This window comes from Martes martes (genome assembly GCF_963455335.1).
Source record: "Martes martes genome assembly, chromosome: 1".
Taxonomy (NCBI): Eukaryota; Metazoa; Chordata; class Mammalia; order Carnivora; family Mustelidae; genus Martes; species Martes martes.
Genome location: NC_137888.1, coordinates 37,977,884 through 37,991,242, shown reverse-complemented (window position 1 = coordinate 37,991,242; position 13,359 = coordinate 37,977,884). Strand labels below are relative to the sequence as shown.

The 13,359-nt window shown below is 36.2% G+C and overlaps 1 protein-coding gene across 7 annotated transcripts in view; it reads right to left on the bottom strand.

Moving 5' to 3' along the window:
• The window catches only part of CADM2 (cell adhesion molecule 2), a gene marked incomplete at both ends in the record, with an annotated part of 1,059,071 nt that overhangs the window by 234,119 nt on the left and 811,593 nt on the right, over positions 1-13,359 (bottom strand). For 6 of the 7 annotated variants that reach the window (XM_080813985.1, XM_080813987.1, XM_080813989.1 and 3 more), the window contains one exon: positions 7,594-7,743. The exons of the other annotated variant lie outside the window; for it this stretch is intronic. In XM_080813985.1, coding sequence (XP_080670111.1) covers positions 7,594-7,743 — 150 coding nt within the window. The remainder of the gene's footprint in view (positions 1-7,593; positions 7,744-13,359) is intronic. 7 annotated transcript variants of the gene reach the window in all.

Genomic DNA, 13,359 nt, shown 5'->3' with positions numbered 1-13,359 from the left:
GGAATTGAAGGTTTTGTTGTTTTTTTTTTTTTCCTGAGCGTTAAGTGATCAGAATGTACCTCTTCAATTGTTTTTTTCTCCCCCCATACCTGCAGAGAAACAGACACAACGATCTAATTGATTTCTTTTATTTCTATTCCAAATGCCACACAGCATTCCTGTGGTGTTTCAGTGAACTCTAGTCCCTATTTTCTCTGTCTCCGTATACCCTCCCTATTCCAAATGCTTACCTACTACCATTTATAACAAATGTGGTGAGATTTGTGTAAAAAGAAAGAGAAGAGAGGCATAACAAGTGAATTAGTTAGTTATGTCTATTCTAGGTCCCTCTGACCCATAAGAACCTGTAATGTCTATCCTCTTAATTTTTATTTCCTATTTAGATTTGCAGGGTTTTAAGTGTTATAGAAAAAGGCTTCCTACAGCAACTATGCAGAAATGAAATGGAATTGTATTTGAATATTTAAGTCATAGGTTAATGATTTTTGGTTTTCGGGTGCACAGAAAGTAGACAGGGAAATTGTTAAAACTGCAATTGTGATCCAACCACCAGAACATCTGATTTGGTCAGGTGTTGATTAGCCCCTTTTTTTACTCTGCTAGTTGGTGTCAGAGGCAGGAATAGACATCAGATCTGACTCCTGTCTCTGATGCTACAATGTCACCACTAAAGCCATGTAACTTAGAGGCGCCTGGGTAGCTTAGTAGGTTAAGCACCTGCACACAAATCTCACCATATCTGTTATAAATAGTAGTAGGTAAGCATTTGGAACAGAGTGGGTATAGCAAAAGAGCCCCACGTGGGCTCCCTGCCCTGCAGGAAGGTTGCTTCTCCCTCTCCCTCTGCCTGCCACTCCCCCTGCTTCTGCTCTCTCTCTTTCTCTGCCAAATCAATAAGTAAAATCTTTAAAAAAATTAAGCTATGTAACTTAAACAGCAAAATGTCATTTATTTACTAGTCAATGCATGTATTTATAGTGACCTAGGGTTTTCTCAGTTGGAAAATAGATATTCTATTAGTCAAGGCTGGAATTGGACAAGGTCTATTACGACATCTAAGGAGTGAATCAGCATCTAGAACTGTGCTTTATGAAATAGTAACCACTAGCCACACGTGTCTATTGAGTACTTGAAATGTGGCCAGTGTGACTGAGAAAGTAAATTTTGATTTTATTTAATTTTTATTTATTTTTATATAATTTTTATTTGTATCATTTTATTTTATTTTATTTTAGTTATTTTATTCCATTTATATCTTTATTTATTTTATATTATTTTATATTTTTATTTATTCATTTAACTTTAATTTAAATATTCACATGTGGCTGCTGGCTACATACTTTTGTTCTGCACAGATATAGAACACTGTCATTGTCATGGAAAATTCTCTTGGGCAGTGCTGACTATAAATGCATCCTTCTGTTTTACTCTATGTACATCTTCAACATTTTGAAAGGAGCTGCTGCTCTTTACTTAAAAGGCAGCTGCTGATATCAGTGGCAGAGACCACCTGGGGTATACTTAATCTGACCTGGTGCCAGATGCCTTTGTTTTCTGGCATTCTGGTTAAAACTAACACAGAGGCCACACCTCGATTCCTTCATGACCCCTCATTAGTTGAATGTCTGTGGACAAATTCCTTGAGAGTTTTTTTTTTTTTTTTTTTTAAAGATTTCATTTATTTGACAGAGATCACAAGTAGGCAGAGAGGCAGGCAGAGAGAGAGAAAGAGAGGAGGAAGCAAGCTCCCTGCTGAGCAGAGAGCCCGATGCGGGGCTCGATCCCAGGACCCTGAGATCATGACCTGAGCCGAAGGCAGAGGCTTTAACCCACTGAGCCACCCAGGCACCCCTCCTTGAGAGTTTGATCCTTAATTCTCCATTTGAGGAAGCTATGGACCACATTGAGTGTGCTCACAGTAGCCAAGGCCCGGATTTTTATTGCCAAATTCACGCCTTCCTCTGGATTTTACCTGAATGAGAAATCTTACAATATCAGTTTCACTTTAGCCAGCCTCCCACCCCCCCCACCCCGGCTCTTGAGAAGAGATTCCTGAATATTCACATTTAACTTCCCTCACAGAGACTCTTAGGAAAGGGCTGCAGTTTAATTCTCCTTCAGCTGATCACCAACTGACCACTCACAGCATGCTTTTCTTTAGTGAATAATCGAAAGGAAACACAAAGGTTTCTCCAATTCCAGCTGGATCAATGGGCCACCATTCTGAATTCTTTGTTCAACCCTCACAGGCAGGAAGGACTCAGGTAGTATGAAAGCCTTCTTAGAATCTGTCTTGAAACTCAGCTTGGCAGTGGCAGTGTTGATGAGAAGCACCTGTCCCATTCTTCTGAGCCACTGGCTCTGCTTCCTTTTCTCCCTTCCTTCTCGATAACTGATGTCAGTACAAAGACCTAAATTTAGGTATACAGAACTCTTGTGAAAATTGACTTGCTTAACCCAAAGCTTTTCAACCTCAGCTGCATTTTAAAATCATTTGAGACACAATTAAAACACTGTGATAATGTATACCCTTGAAAGATTGTTCTGAAAGCTCCCACAAATAAGAGGCAACACTATCTGAGGCAGAAGTAAGAACAGAATGAAGGACGGAGCCTTTATTTAAAGGTAGCAGCCACCTGTAGAAGCTGGCACAGTCAGTGATACAGACAATCACTCGTTTTCTCTATTGTTCTCCTGAGTGGTTGTCACTTGCACAGCAAGTGTGTGTTACTCAAGTCATGCTAACTCACACTTAGCTTCCACACTTAGGCTCTGGCACCATATGGCATATTTGTTTGCTCGAGATAAGCCTAGGATTGAGGCGACGCTGGTAAAGGCCGACAAAAAGACCGTGGGGGAGGGGAGAACTGTACTGTGGCATCTTCAGAAAAACGCTTTCATTTTCAAACACTTGCATTTGATGGACATCACTGTCAAGGATCCCTTCCACTAGGACATCACATAAGAACTGAACCAATGACTGACTGGTGAGGGAATAGACATGTTAGATTACCATTTATGAAAGTTTTTTTTTTTTTAATTCAAAACTTCTGGTTATTCTGTTGTGACAGACTATCTTTTTTAAATGATTTATTTATTTATTTGAGGGGGGAGGGGCAGATGGAGAGAGACTCAAGCAGACTCCCTGCTGTGCACAGAGCCTGGCTTGGGCCTGGATCCCACAACCCTGAGATCATGACCTGAACAGAAATCAAGAGTCAGACTCTTAACCCACTGTGCCACTCAGGAGCCCCTGTTGCAAAAGATTATTAAAACCATAATAGAGTTAGAGTTACAAGCAGTCTAATATCAAAACCAGAAATTGCTACACACACACACACACACACACACACACAGTCTTTTTTCAACGTAATTCTAAGCTGTTTTAACAACTGGTAAAAAAACAAAACAAAGTAAGTGCATACTGTAGCGATTCATATGATCAGATATTTTGCTATTTTATAACAGTAAGATTAATATGTTCCTAAATATCCCAAACAGGACATGATGGATTTTTCCCACCATAATTATCCCTCAAAAAAGAGGGGCTGCCTTATTTCCAAGTCTTTTTAAATCTTGTATTACAAGTTGCTATTTTTTTTTTTTCCACAGGATCCTAAGATGCATTAGCTTGAAATACCCTGAATCAATTCTGGTTTTAGATGTTCTATAAAGGATAACTTATGGAATCACGGAAAGAGGAGGCAAAGGCATTTTGTATAGATTTTGTTTTTGTGCCTGAGGATTTGACCTCACAATTGTAGATGTCACTGTAAACATGAGTCTCAAAGATCTGCTTGAAAAGCAGTATGATCAGTTGTTGCATAGTGCGGATCATTATTATACTCCTGCAGGATGAATGAACAACAAAAAAATTGTTCTGCTGTCATAAAAATTCATAGTTGTTACCTGGAACAAATTTCTCATTGATAGTATCCTACACTTTGAAAAAGTGCTGTTAAGTAAGATTATTTCATTAAATGCTAGGATGGAAAAACAATATCTCTAAGTGGATATATGTTTTTGTATTAGTTTAAATACACAAATATACTCAAATCAAGGAATTAAATATTATAACTATATATTTAATTGTTCCAAGAGCATCTCTAAATGATTTTGTCCCCAAAACATTTTCTCTTGCTTTGCATCATTGGGAAAGGGAGAAATTTCCTTAAAATTGATGTCACCTTGTGTTTGGGCATATACATTTAAATATTTATTTGCAAATACTGTAATCAATTAATACTAAAAACAAAAAGAGGTTGTTAAATCTCTGTGTGTGACTCTTATGTATTTTTTTTAACTAACGGGATTTTATTCTTTAAAAAACAAACAAAAAGATTATTTATTTTAGAGCATGAGAGCAAGAGGGCAATGGGGGCAGACAGATGAACAGAGAGAGACAGAAGCTCAAGCAGACTCTCTGTAGAGGCTGTGATCATGACCTGAGCCAAAACCAAGAATAGGAAACTCAAAGGACTGAGTCACCCAGGTGCCCCAATGTGACTTCATTCTTTAGAAAGAAACAGAGATCACTTGGTTCAAAAAACAACAAACTCCTCCAAACACCATAAAGGAGTAAAGAAAGGTAAACATTAGAACTTTTTTTATTTTTTTATTTTTTTTACTTTTTAGGAGATGTGCCTTTACTACTCCAAAAGCACGAGTAAACTTAAAGTCAAAATATAAGGCTTACTGAATATTAGCATGATAAAACCAGTGAAATCAAAGGTAGTCTTCAAGCTTCATTTTTAATTATATAACTTTCATTCCTATTCACACACCTGAAATACAGGTTAGTTTATGTGGCTTATATTTATAAAATTTTAAAGTAAGTAATTAATTCATAAAATCAAATTTTTATTCTTGAATATCCTTTCTTTTAAAAAAACTTTAAACTATCACATTAAATATAAATAAAGATATAAAGATAATATAAATAAATTAAATATAAATAAATAAAGATAGATATTTCTCATATTTTTTAAACTGCAAAGATATATTTTATAGTCTCACAAAATATCTTTGAAGTTTTCTAAATGGGATAAAAAAAAGTCCTTAATCAGAAGCATTACATAACCAACAATACTAATAGGGATTAAAATTACATTAATACTACTATAGTGAATGTTTAGCAGATAAACATTTCAAAATTCATTTTCAGATTCTTTAAAAAAATTCTTCATGTACAAAAAAAAAAGAAATCTCTGTGACTAAAAGTACACAATGAATGTGAGTGATTACACAATATTCTAATCAAAACATAATTATGGAGTCACCACTTTGGCTTTAAGTCTGGCCAATATTTGAGTCACAGGGTTTAAATCACCATACTAACTTTAAAATCTCACATAACTGTGGGACATTTAATCCCATCCTCCCATATGCTTTTTTTTTTAAAAAGATTTTATTTATTTATTTGACAGACAGAGATCACAAGTAGGCAGAGAGGCAGGCAGAGAGAGAGGGAGAAGCAGGCTCCCTGCTGAGCAGAGAGCCCGATGTGGGGCTCGATCCCAGGACCCTGAGATCATGACCTGAGCCGAAGGCAGAGGCTTTAACCCACTGAGCCACCCAGGCGTCCCCCTCCCATATGCTTCTATGACAATGTGGCCATTGGTGATACCTGCTGTACTCGTCTTTCAAATGGCAAAATAAAACAATAAATAAAAGCTCTTTCTAAGTAATACAGTTCTACAGAAATGCTAGCCTGACCCTCTGTGATGCTTAACTTTATATGCCAGCCAATTAATTAGGCCACAGTACCCCAATATTTGGTCATATGTCAGTCTGGATGCTGCTGGGAAGGTATATTTAGATGAGATTAATTTAAGTCAGTACACTTTGAGTGAAGCAGATTATCCTGCTGTGCCCTTGTTCAATCAGTTGAAGCATTAAGGGAAAACCTTTGAGATCCCTGGAAGAGGGATTTTGTCTCAGACTGCCTTCAGAGTTGAGCTGCAATACTGATTTTTCCCTGTGTCTCTAGTCAGCTGGCCTGCCTTGCCTATCTCAGACTTGCTAGCGTCCACAATCACTTGAGCCAGTTTCTTAAAATTTCTCTCTCTCCTTCCCTCCCTCCCTCTCTCTCTCTCTCTCTCCCTCTCTTTTTGTAAGTATTTATCAACTATCTATGCATCTACTTATCTATTGAGATAGAGAACACTTCTCCCCTACCAATGTACTCTAAAATATAGTTAATCATGGGTTTATCTTCTGTCCCTTACTAGACTGTATGTCCTCTAAGGGCAGGGATTTTATCTATTTGTTCACCAACTCTAACACCTTTTATGAAGGAAACATTAAAAATTATTTGTTGAGTCAATAAATTTTTAATCAGTCTTTCATTACATATTAAAATTTTAAATAAATAAATAATTCACTTTAAATCTAGAGTGTACCAAAGAGGGAAAACTACAGCAAGGTAAAAATAATACAGTGAATTCCTATTTTAGGGCAAAAAAATCCCATTTTAGTCTATGAAATATGGATTTAGTAGACTATATAACTATACTTTAACCATTAAAATGGAACTGCTTTCAAATTATCTTGCTGTTACCCATACAGATTCATAAGAAATCTAGGTATTGAGACCATATTGAACAGCCAATATATAAATATTTATATTCTATATGATGTAAATTTGTCTATAGCAACGGCTCCATATTTTTATTATAGTTCATGAGTTCCCTTTTCCTCCCAAAGTTTATAATAATGGATGAAGTCTTAGAAATTCAATGTAGGGGCGCCTGGGTGGCTCAGTGGGTTAAAGCCTCTGCTTTCAGCTCAGGTCATGATCCCAGGGTCCTGGGATCGAGCCCCGCATCGGGCTCTCTGCTCAGCAGGAAGCCTGCTTCCCCCTCCCTCTCTGCCTACTTGTGACCTCTCTCTCTCTCTGTCAAATAAATAAAAAATATCTTTAAAAAAAAAAAAAAAAAAAGAAATTCAATGTATACTTTCAGTTGTTTGCTTGAATGAATTTTATGAATTTCATTACTTCTCTAAAAAAGCTTTCATCAAAATCTATCATCCAATTAGGAGTCCAGTTAATTAAGGAAGTCTAACTCAACTTGAAGTAAACACATCTTTTTCATTTCAGTTCTTTATTTTGAAACCTGGAGTTACTTAAACTTATTATGGGTATCGTTTCTACAATTCTTACTTTCAAGCCCATTCATAAGAATAAAATCACAAAACTTTCCAAAATCATACAGCATCTTCTAAATATATTAAGCTAAGGTTAAAAAAAATATATGTATATTACCTGGAGTGAGGAAAATAGTTAATCTACACACAAGGCAATTATAAGAATGAAGGAATATGATATCTAGAGAGAAGATAATGGTTAAGAGAAAGCATAAAATGATTTTTGAAACAGAATTGAAGCTGTTTATTTTATTAAAAAGTTGACATAGGTTATCTTTAGTGTTTATGACTTGCAAACTAAAGTATTTAATATTTAACATGTTTAAATACAAGCAGCAGCAGTTTGGTAATCAAAACGAATAATTTGAATCATCTCAGAAAAATAAATTCATTATAATTAGGATATTTCAGAATATGATTAAAACATTTAAAAGAAAATGTATTCACCTTTCTTGTCATCAAAGTACAGAGTCTGTTGAGCTGGATTTGACCACTGGAGGGAGGTGTTATCATTTTGATCAACCCTGCAGGTCAAAATCGCAGTTCCACCTTCAACAACCGTTACATTCTGTGTTAGTGGAAACTGCCCTTGGCTGCCTAAAAAGGGATTAAAGAAAATGTTGATTAAATGAAAGTTATAAAATGATTAACTTCCCAAGAGCTGCATTGGACTTAACTTTTCACTCAACGAAACAAAACAAAACAAAACAAAACAAAACAAAAACATTCAACCAACCAAACAACAACAAAACTATATGTTACAAAAAGACAGAAAGAATAATTGAAAATTCTTAATCAGGGACAACAGTTTTGCATACCATTAAGACTCCTTCATACTCCCTTATGTGTTCCAGAAAAACTTCTTTGCCTTCTAGGCACATATGAAGATTTATATTCAAATAGTAACATGATTATCATTAATTTCCTTTGGCCTTGCATTAATTATATAGGCTGGATCTCATCATCTTTGAAAATAAGGCACTGGAATAATTTTGGCTGAACTGAACTCTCTAAAGCAGCAGAAGAAACCACATAAAATACTTCCCTGGTAGCTTTTATAATCCTGAATAGTCTATGAAATATGGATACTAGAACTTTAGATTCAATTTCTGATAAAAGAAATAAAAAAAAAGAATCTTATTTTACCAGAGCTTCTTGTAGTAGCTGTTTTTAGAAACACGAAATGTGTTGGAGAAAACAATGTAAGTGTTTTTCAAAAAGTGTTCATCTTGTAGAATATCTACCAAAATCTTAAAGAGATTAACCTAGGAGATAGAGATAATATTCTCCTTTGTTCCTTTCTCTACTTTCCTGATTTTCCCCAATGAATATATATTTCTTTTATAATCAAGATAAAAACACATATTTTAAATGACCCTTGTCAAATTGGATAGCATTAGAATATAATCAAGTATTCCATCTTCCTAAGTAAGTATCATAGTACTTTATTAAAATAATTCATATAATAACTTTACTTAATAAGAACACTTCTACTGGTTAAAACAAAATTCATGCACATGGAAACATAATACATAAATTTCACTTCAGCAAGATGATCTGGAGATAAGCTCTGCCAAGTCTGGTAACAATTATCAACATGGGTAAAAAATGACTTTCCAGAGCCAGGTTAAAATACTATTATGTGAGCAAGGTAGTTCATTAAGTCAAGGATAATTTACATATGCAAGAACATTATGATGACTTAATCACACCCATGAAATATATTTCCCTTTTCTTCTTTAGTTTTGTAATGATCCTGTCATTACCACAAGCACCACTTGAGGTTATGCGGGAGCTATTGGCATAAAGGATCTTATTACCAAGAAGCCTGTTGATTGGCACTGTAAGAGACAGAAGAGCCTGAAGGGGAAAATTTCTTTCCAGATCTAAATGACACAAGCACAGAGGTTCATGACCATGTTATATAATTAAGCCTATCAACTATAAAATCTGATATCAGTAGCTTTGTCTTCTCAACGCCAACCTCTTAGAGTCACTATGGCAACTCCCCAGGATATCTCCCTGTAGTCTTTAGGGTGGAGTTTTTAAATTGAGGTTAGGAGATGTCTGGAGTAAATTCTTTGATAGTTGACTTAAAAGTCAACAGGAGCCAGAGTGGGATGTGTTTTGCCTTCAGCTCAGAGGTGACCTCTAGCAGGGAAACGTGGAAAACTATCAATCTTGTGAAGTGAGGTGAGGCGAAAAACCATGTAAGAGAAAAACATGAGCTAAAACAGAAAGAAGAAATAATTACCAGGGATATCAGATTAACAGTTCATAAATATGAAGCCCAGAATGATTTCAAGATATTTTGCTCAGATTCCCGAGTTTTGATATAACAGTAAATTTGACAATGGGAGGGAGGAAGGATTCTTTAAGTAATAAAAAGCACACAACTGCTAATAAGAATACACAGTGCATCCCGGGTGACAATATGACTATCAACTGGTACATAAATAATACTGTCTGCTTCTTTAAAGAAATGGAAAAAGAGCAGTGATGCTTGCAACAATTTCATCCACTACATTTGCAAAATAATTTTGAAAACATCCCCATAAGAAAATATTATCCTTCTCATTTCACAGATGGGTAAACTGACACTGGGAGGTTAAGTGATTTTTCCATGGTGAAACAAAGTCAATGAACCATTTGGGGTTTGTTCCGAAAGTTCAATATTTTATTCTTATTTTTCCACAAAGACTGCCGGGTCATAGTAACTTGATTACTATTTGCTAAAGTGTGAATTAGACAACAATAAAAAAATAAAAATGAGTAAATGTTTTAACAGTGAAATTTTCAGTCGCATACCTAGCTGAAATACGTCCTTATAAATTTCAGTTGTAGCATTAAAATCAAATAAAAGAGGATATCAATATCAACTGCCCTCAAATAGCCTATCCGATTCAGAACTTCCTTTGGACAATTATTTTAATCTTTTCTTACCAACCTAGAGAAGAAAGAAAGTGGGATTTGTTAGGGTCTTCTGCATGCTGGTTACTCTATATACACTTGCATACCTATTCCTTGTCCTTTTAGGTAGCAGATTAGGACAACTTCCCTCCATCTTGTCCCCACGTGGATTCTGCCTTTAAAGTATTATGACTTCAGTTCCCTGGGACTTGCAGCCTAAAATCCCTGCAGTCAAATAATTTAGTTTTTCCCCATAGAGAGCAAACTCATGTGGAGAATCTACTAATCTTAAATACCCTTAGGATATGTGGTTTCCAAAATCAATTCAAAAGCCAGTTTTGTAGACAGTCAAACTTCTTCTCAAGCTTTGAATTGCCTTTTACTTCTAGTTATAACCTGGAGAGAGCATCAGATTAACTGCCACTTTTCTCTTTTAACTCTTTGTGGCTCAAGGTTGTCATTTAATTCAATTTTAGAGAGTCTTTCTGAAGAAGTTACTAATTTTCCCAATTAGCAGAATCAGTATGTTACCAAAATCGAGGATTCATTTTTAGGGCATTCATTAAACAAATATTTTGGGGGACCTACTACATGCTTTGCCTTATATGAATCAACATCATCTGAAAGATGCACAGAGGATGTTTACAAGGCGACTACAGAGTTGGGAGATTTTGCAAGAGGATATAAAGGCAGGGGAGAAGGCAGTCTGTTTGCGGTATATAACTCTTTCTTTATTCCCCCCATAGATAAGGATTTCTGAAATGCATTGGTCATATCATACTTTAAAAGGATCCTTCCTCCAGCTAAGCTCAGCCCCATCCTAGATTTCAGAGGAGTTAATCCTTATCAAACAAGTGTAGGATCAAACGTAAGGAAATAAAACTTATCTTTGGATCAGTTTCATTGCTTAACATTCTGTATTGTGAACTGAAGCTTCCAGTTGTGCTCATTGTCCAGAAGGAAAGCATCTCCTTGGAGCAGTGGCTGGCATTATAGGGGAACTCATGACAATAGAATGGCCACAGTAACTCGAGTCTGCTACATTTGTTCATTGTCAAAATAGAGGGGCACAAGGAGAGACTATTCCTTATCAAGGAAAAAATTATGGAAAATTAAATTCATAAAATCCTTGTTGGTATCTTATCTTAAGACTTTTTTTTTTGAAGTTCTTATTGAAAATCATGAGGAGTATACATAAGATACAACAGATGTAATCTAGAACAGACATATCCAATACCATTGTCAGAACCCAAAATGGGATATAAAAAAACCAACTGTGTCAAATTTATGCTCCAGAAGGGGACAAGTATACAAGACAAAAACTCTTCTTGAATATTGAGTAAATAACCCCTACCTAAGCTCTCTTATGTAGACAGGGCTCTGAGATGGAAAATATTTTACTTTCCATTCCTGGTCCAATTTCTTTTGGATCAACATTCATTTTAAAGATTTATTTATTTATTTATTTTGAGAGAGAAAAAGAGTGAGAGAGAGACAGAATGGCAGGAGGGGCAAAGGGAGAGAGTGAGGGAGAGAATCTCCTGCAGACTTCCTGCATGGAGCCTGATGAGGAACTCGATCTCACAACCCTAAGATCATGACCTAAGTGGAAACCAAGAGTCGGCTGGTCAACTGACTGAGCCATCTAGGCACGTCAGTTTTCATAGTACTCTTCCTCTGTTAAGCCATCCTCCACAACCACTAAGCCAATGGTAAATATATGAAAAATACAGCTAAACTTATCTGAGCGTTCACAATATTCTAGGCACTATTCTAAGTGCATTTCTTTTATCAGTGATTTACTCTTCATGCCAACCTTGTTACCATTTCTACCTTGAAAATGCTGGAACTGATGCAAAGAGAGCTTAAATAATGTGCCCACAGTCACACAGCTGGAAAGTGCAGCAGCCAGGTTCTGAACCTTCCCACCCTGTCTTCAGACCTCACATGCTTAACCAAAAAAAAAACTGCTTGGGAAAGAAAGTGAACTTAATTCTGACTGAGTAGCTGTTATAAAATAAGCATAGAGTTTGGAGTTAAACATTTCAAAGATGCATTTCAACCTTTTACATCTATTTTTAATAAGTGAAGGAACATTTGATATTCAAGTAAAAGCTGTGATGTGCTAGAGCTGGCTCATACCAGCTCACGAGAGTCAACCGAATGTAACTTTTCTCACTTCATGCTTAATGACATGAGTTTCAAATGGACCTCAGTGAGAGTCTTTTCACTATAGAGATTGGCAAACAGCTCAAGTCAGTGTTTTTTGTTTTTTTGTTTTGTTTTGTTTTGTTTTCCCATAGAGGCAGTTGTTAATCACTTATATAGCACACCACTGGAAAATCACCTTTGATGTGTCTTGTTGGGGCTCTTACCTACATATTTAGCATAAATAAAGTTGTGTGTGTGTGTGTGTGTGTGTGTGTGTGTTTCCTGAAAACCAATGAGCTCTTTCCAATGCAATAAAACTCCATTTTTGAAGTTCTTCTCTTCACATTTTGAGCCTCTTCAGTCCCTTTTCCCCCTTATCCTCAAATCATTTTCCAAGAGTCCTTTTCCCTTCCCACTCACCATTCTTCCAATAAAAGTCCTCCAAATGATCTCCACCCCCTCCCCCTTCTACTCTGCTAAACTGATAGTTTTCTCAGGCTGCCAAGTTTATTTCTAACTAGCATCAGGGATTGAAACCCATTTAGGCTAGTTTCAGTAGTTATATGGAAACAATTTGCTAATTTATTGCTGTGAAAGACACTTTAATGAAGAGCAATTATTTAATAGTCTGCAAAGATGGCTTTCCTGACCCTGTCTTTAAATAGCAGACAGAGAAGCTGCCATTATTCCTTTAATGTTTCTATTTCTCATATGCTTAGGGAAAAATGGTTCAAACCTTTTCTTGTCTGGATCAGGAATTACCAAATTCAAAATCAAGTGAACTGAGTCTTGACTCCTGTTGACCTCAGTTAGTTAAGAGCTGTCCTTGCTTCCCACATTTCAAGCATACTTTCACTGACTAACCACCAAGAACCCAACACACTGTCACGCAGCACATAAAGAAGCAAATTCTAAGATCATGGCTATCTCGACCTTGCTGACAAGCTGTGATGTGCCATCACTGTAGAGGAGCAATAAACAAAGCAGTGAAGAGAGATCTTGGAAGCCAGCAGTATTGTTGAAAGAGAGCAGACAGGCAAAAATACATGTTTGCACACTGATCCCAAAACATGGTTCTGCTACCAAAAACGGCATCATTCAAGCCTTGCTATCTCCTGAATGAACGATGAGTGAAGGCAATGATTTTCTCCA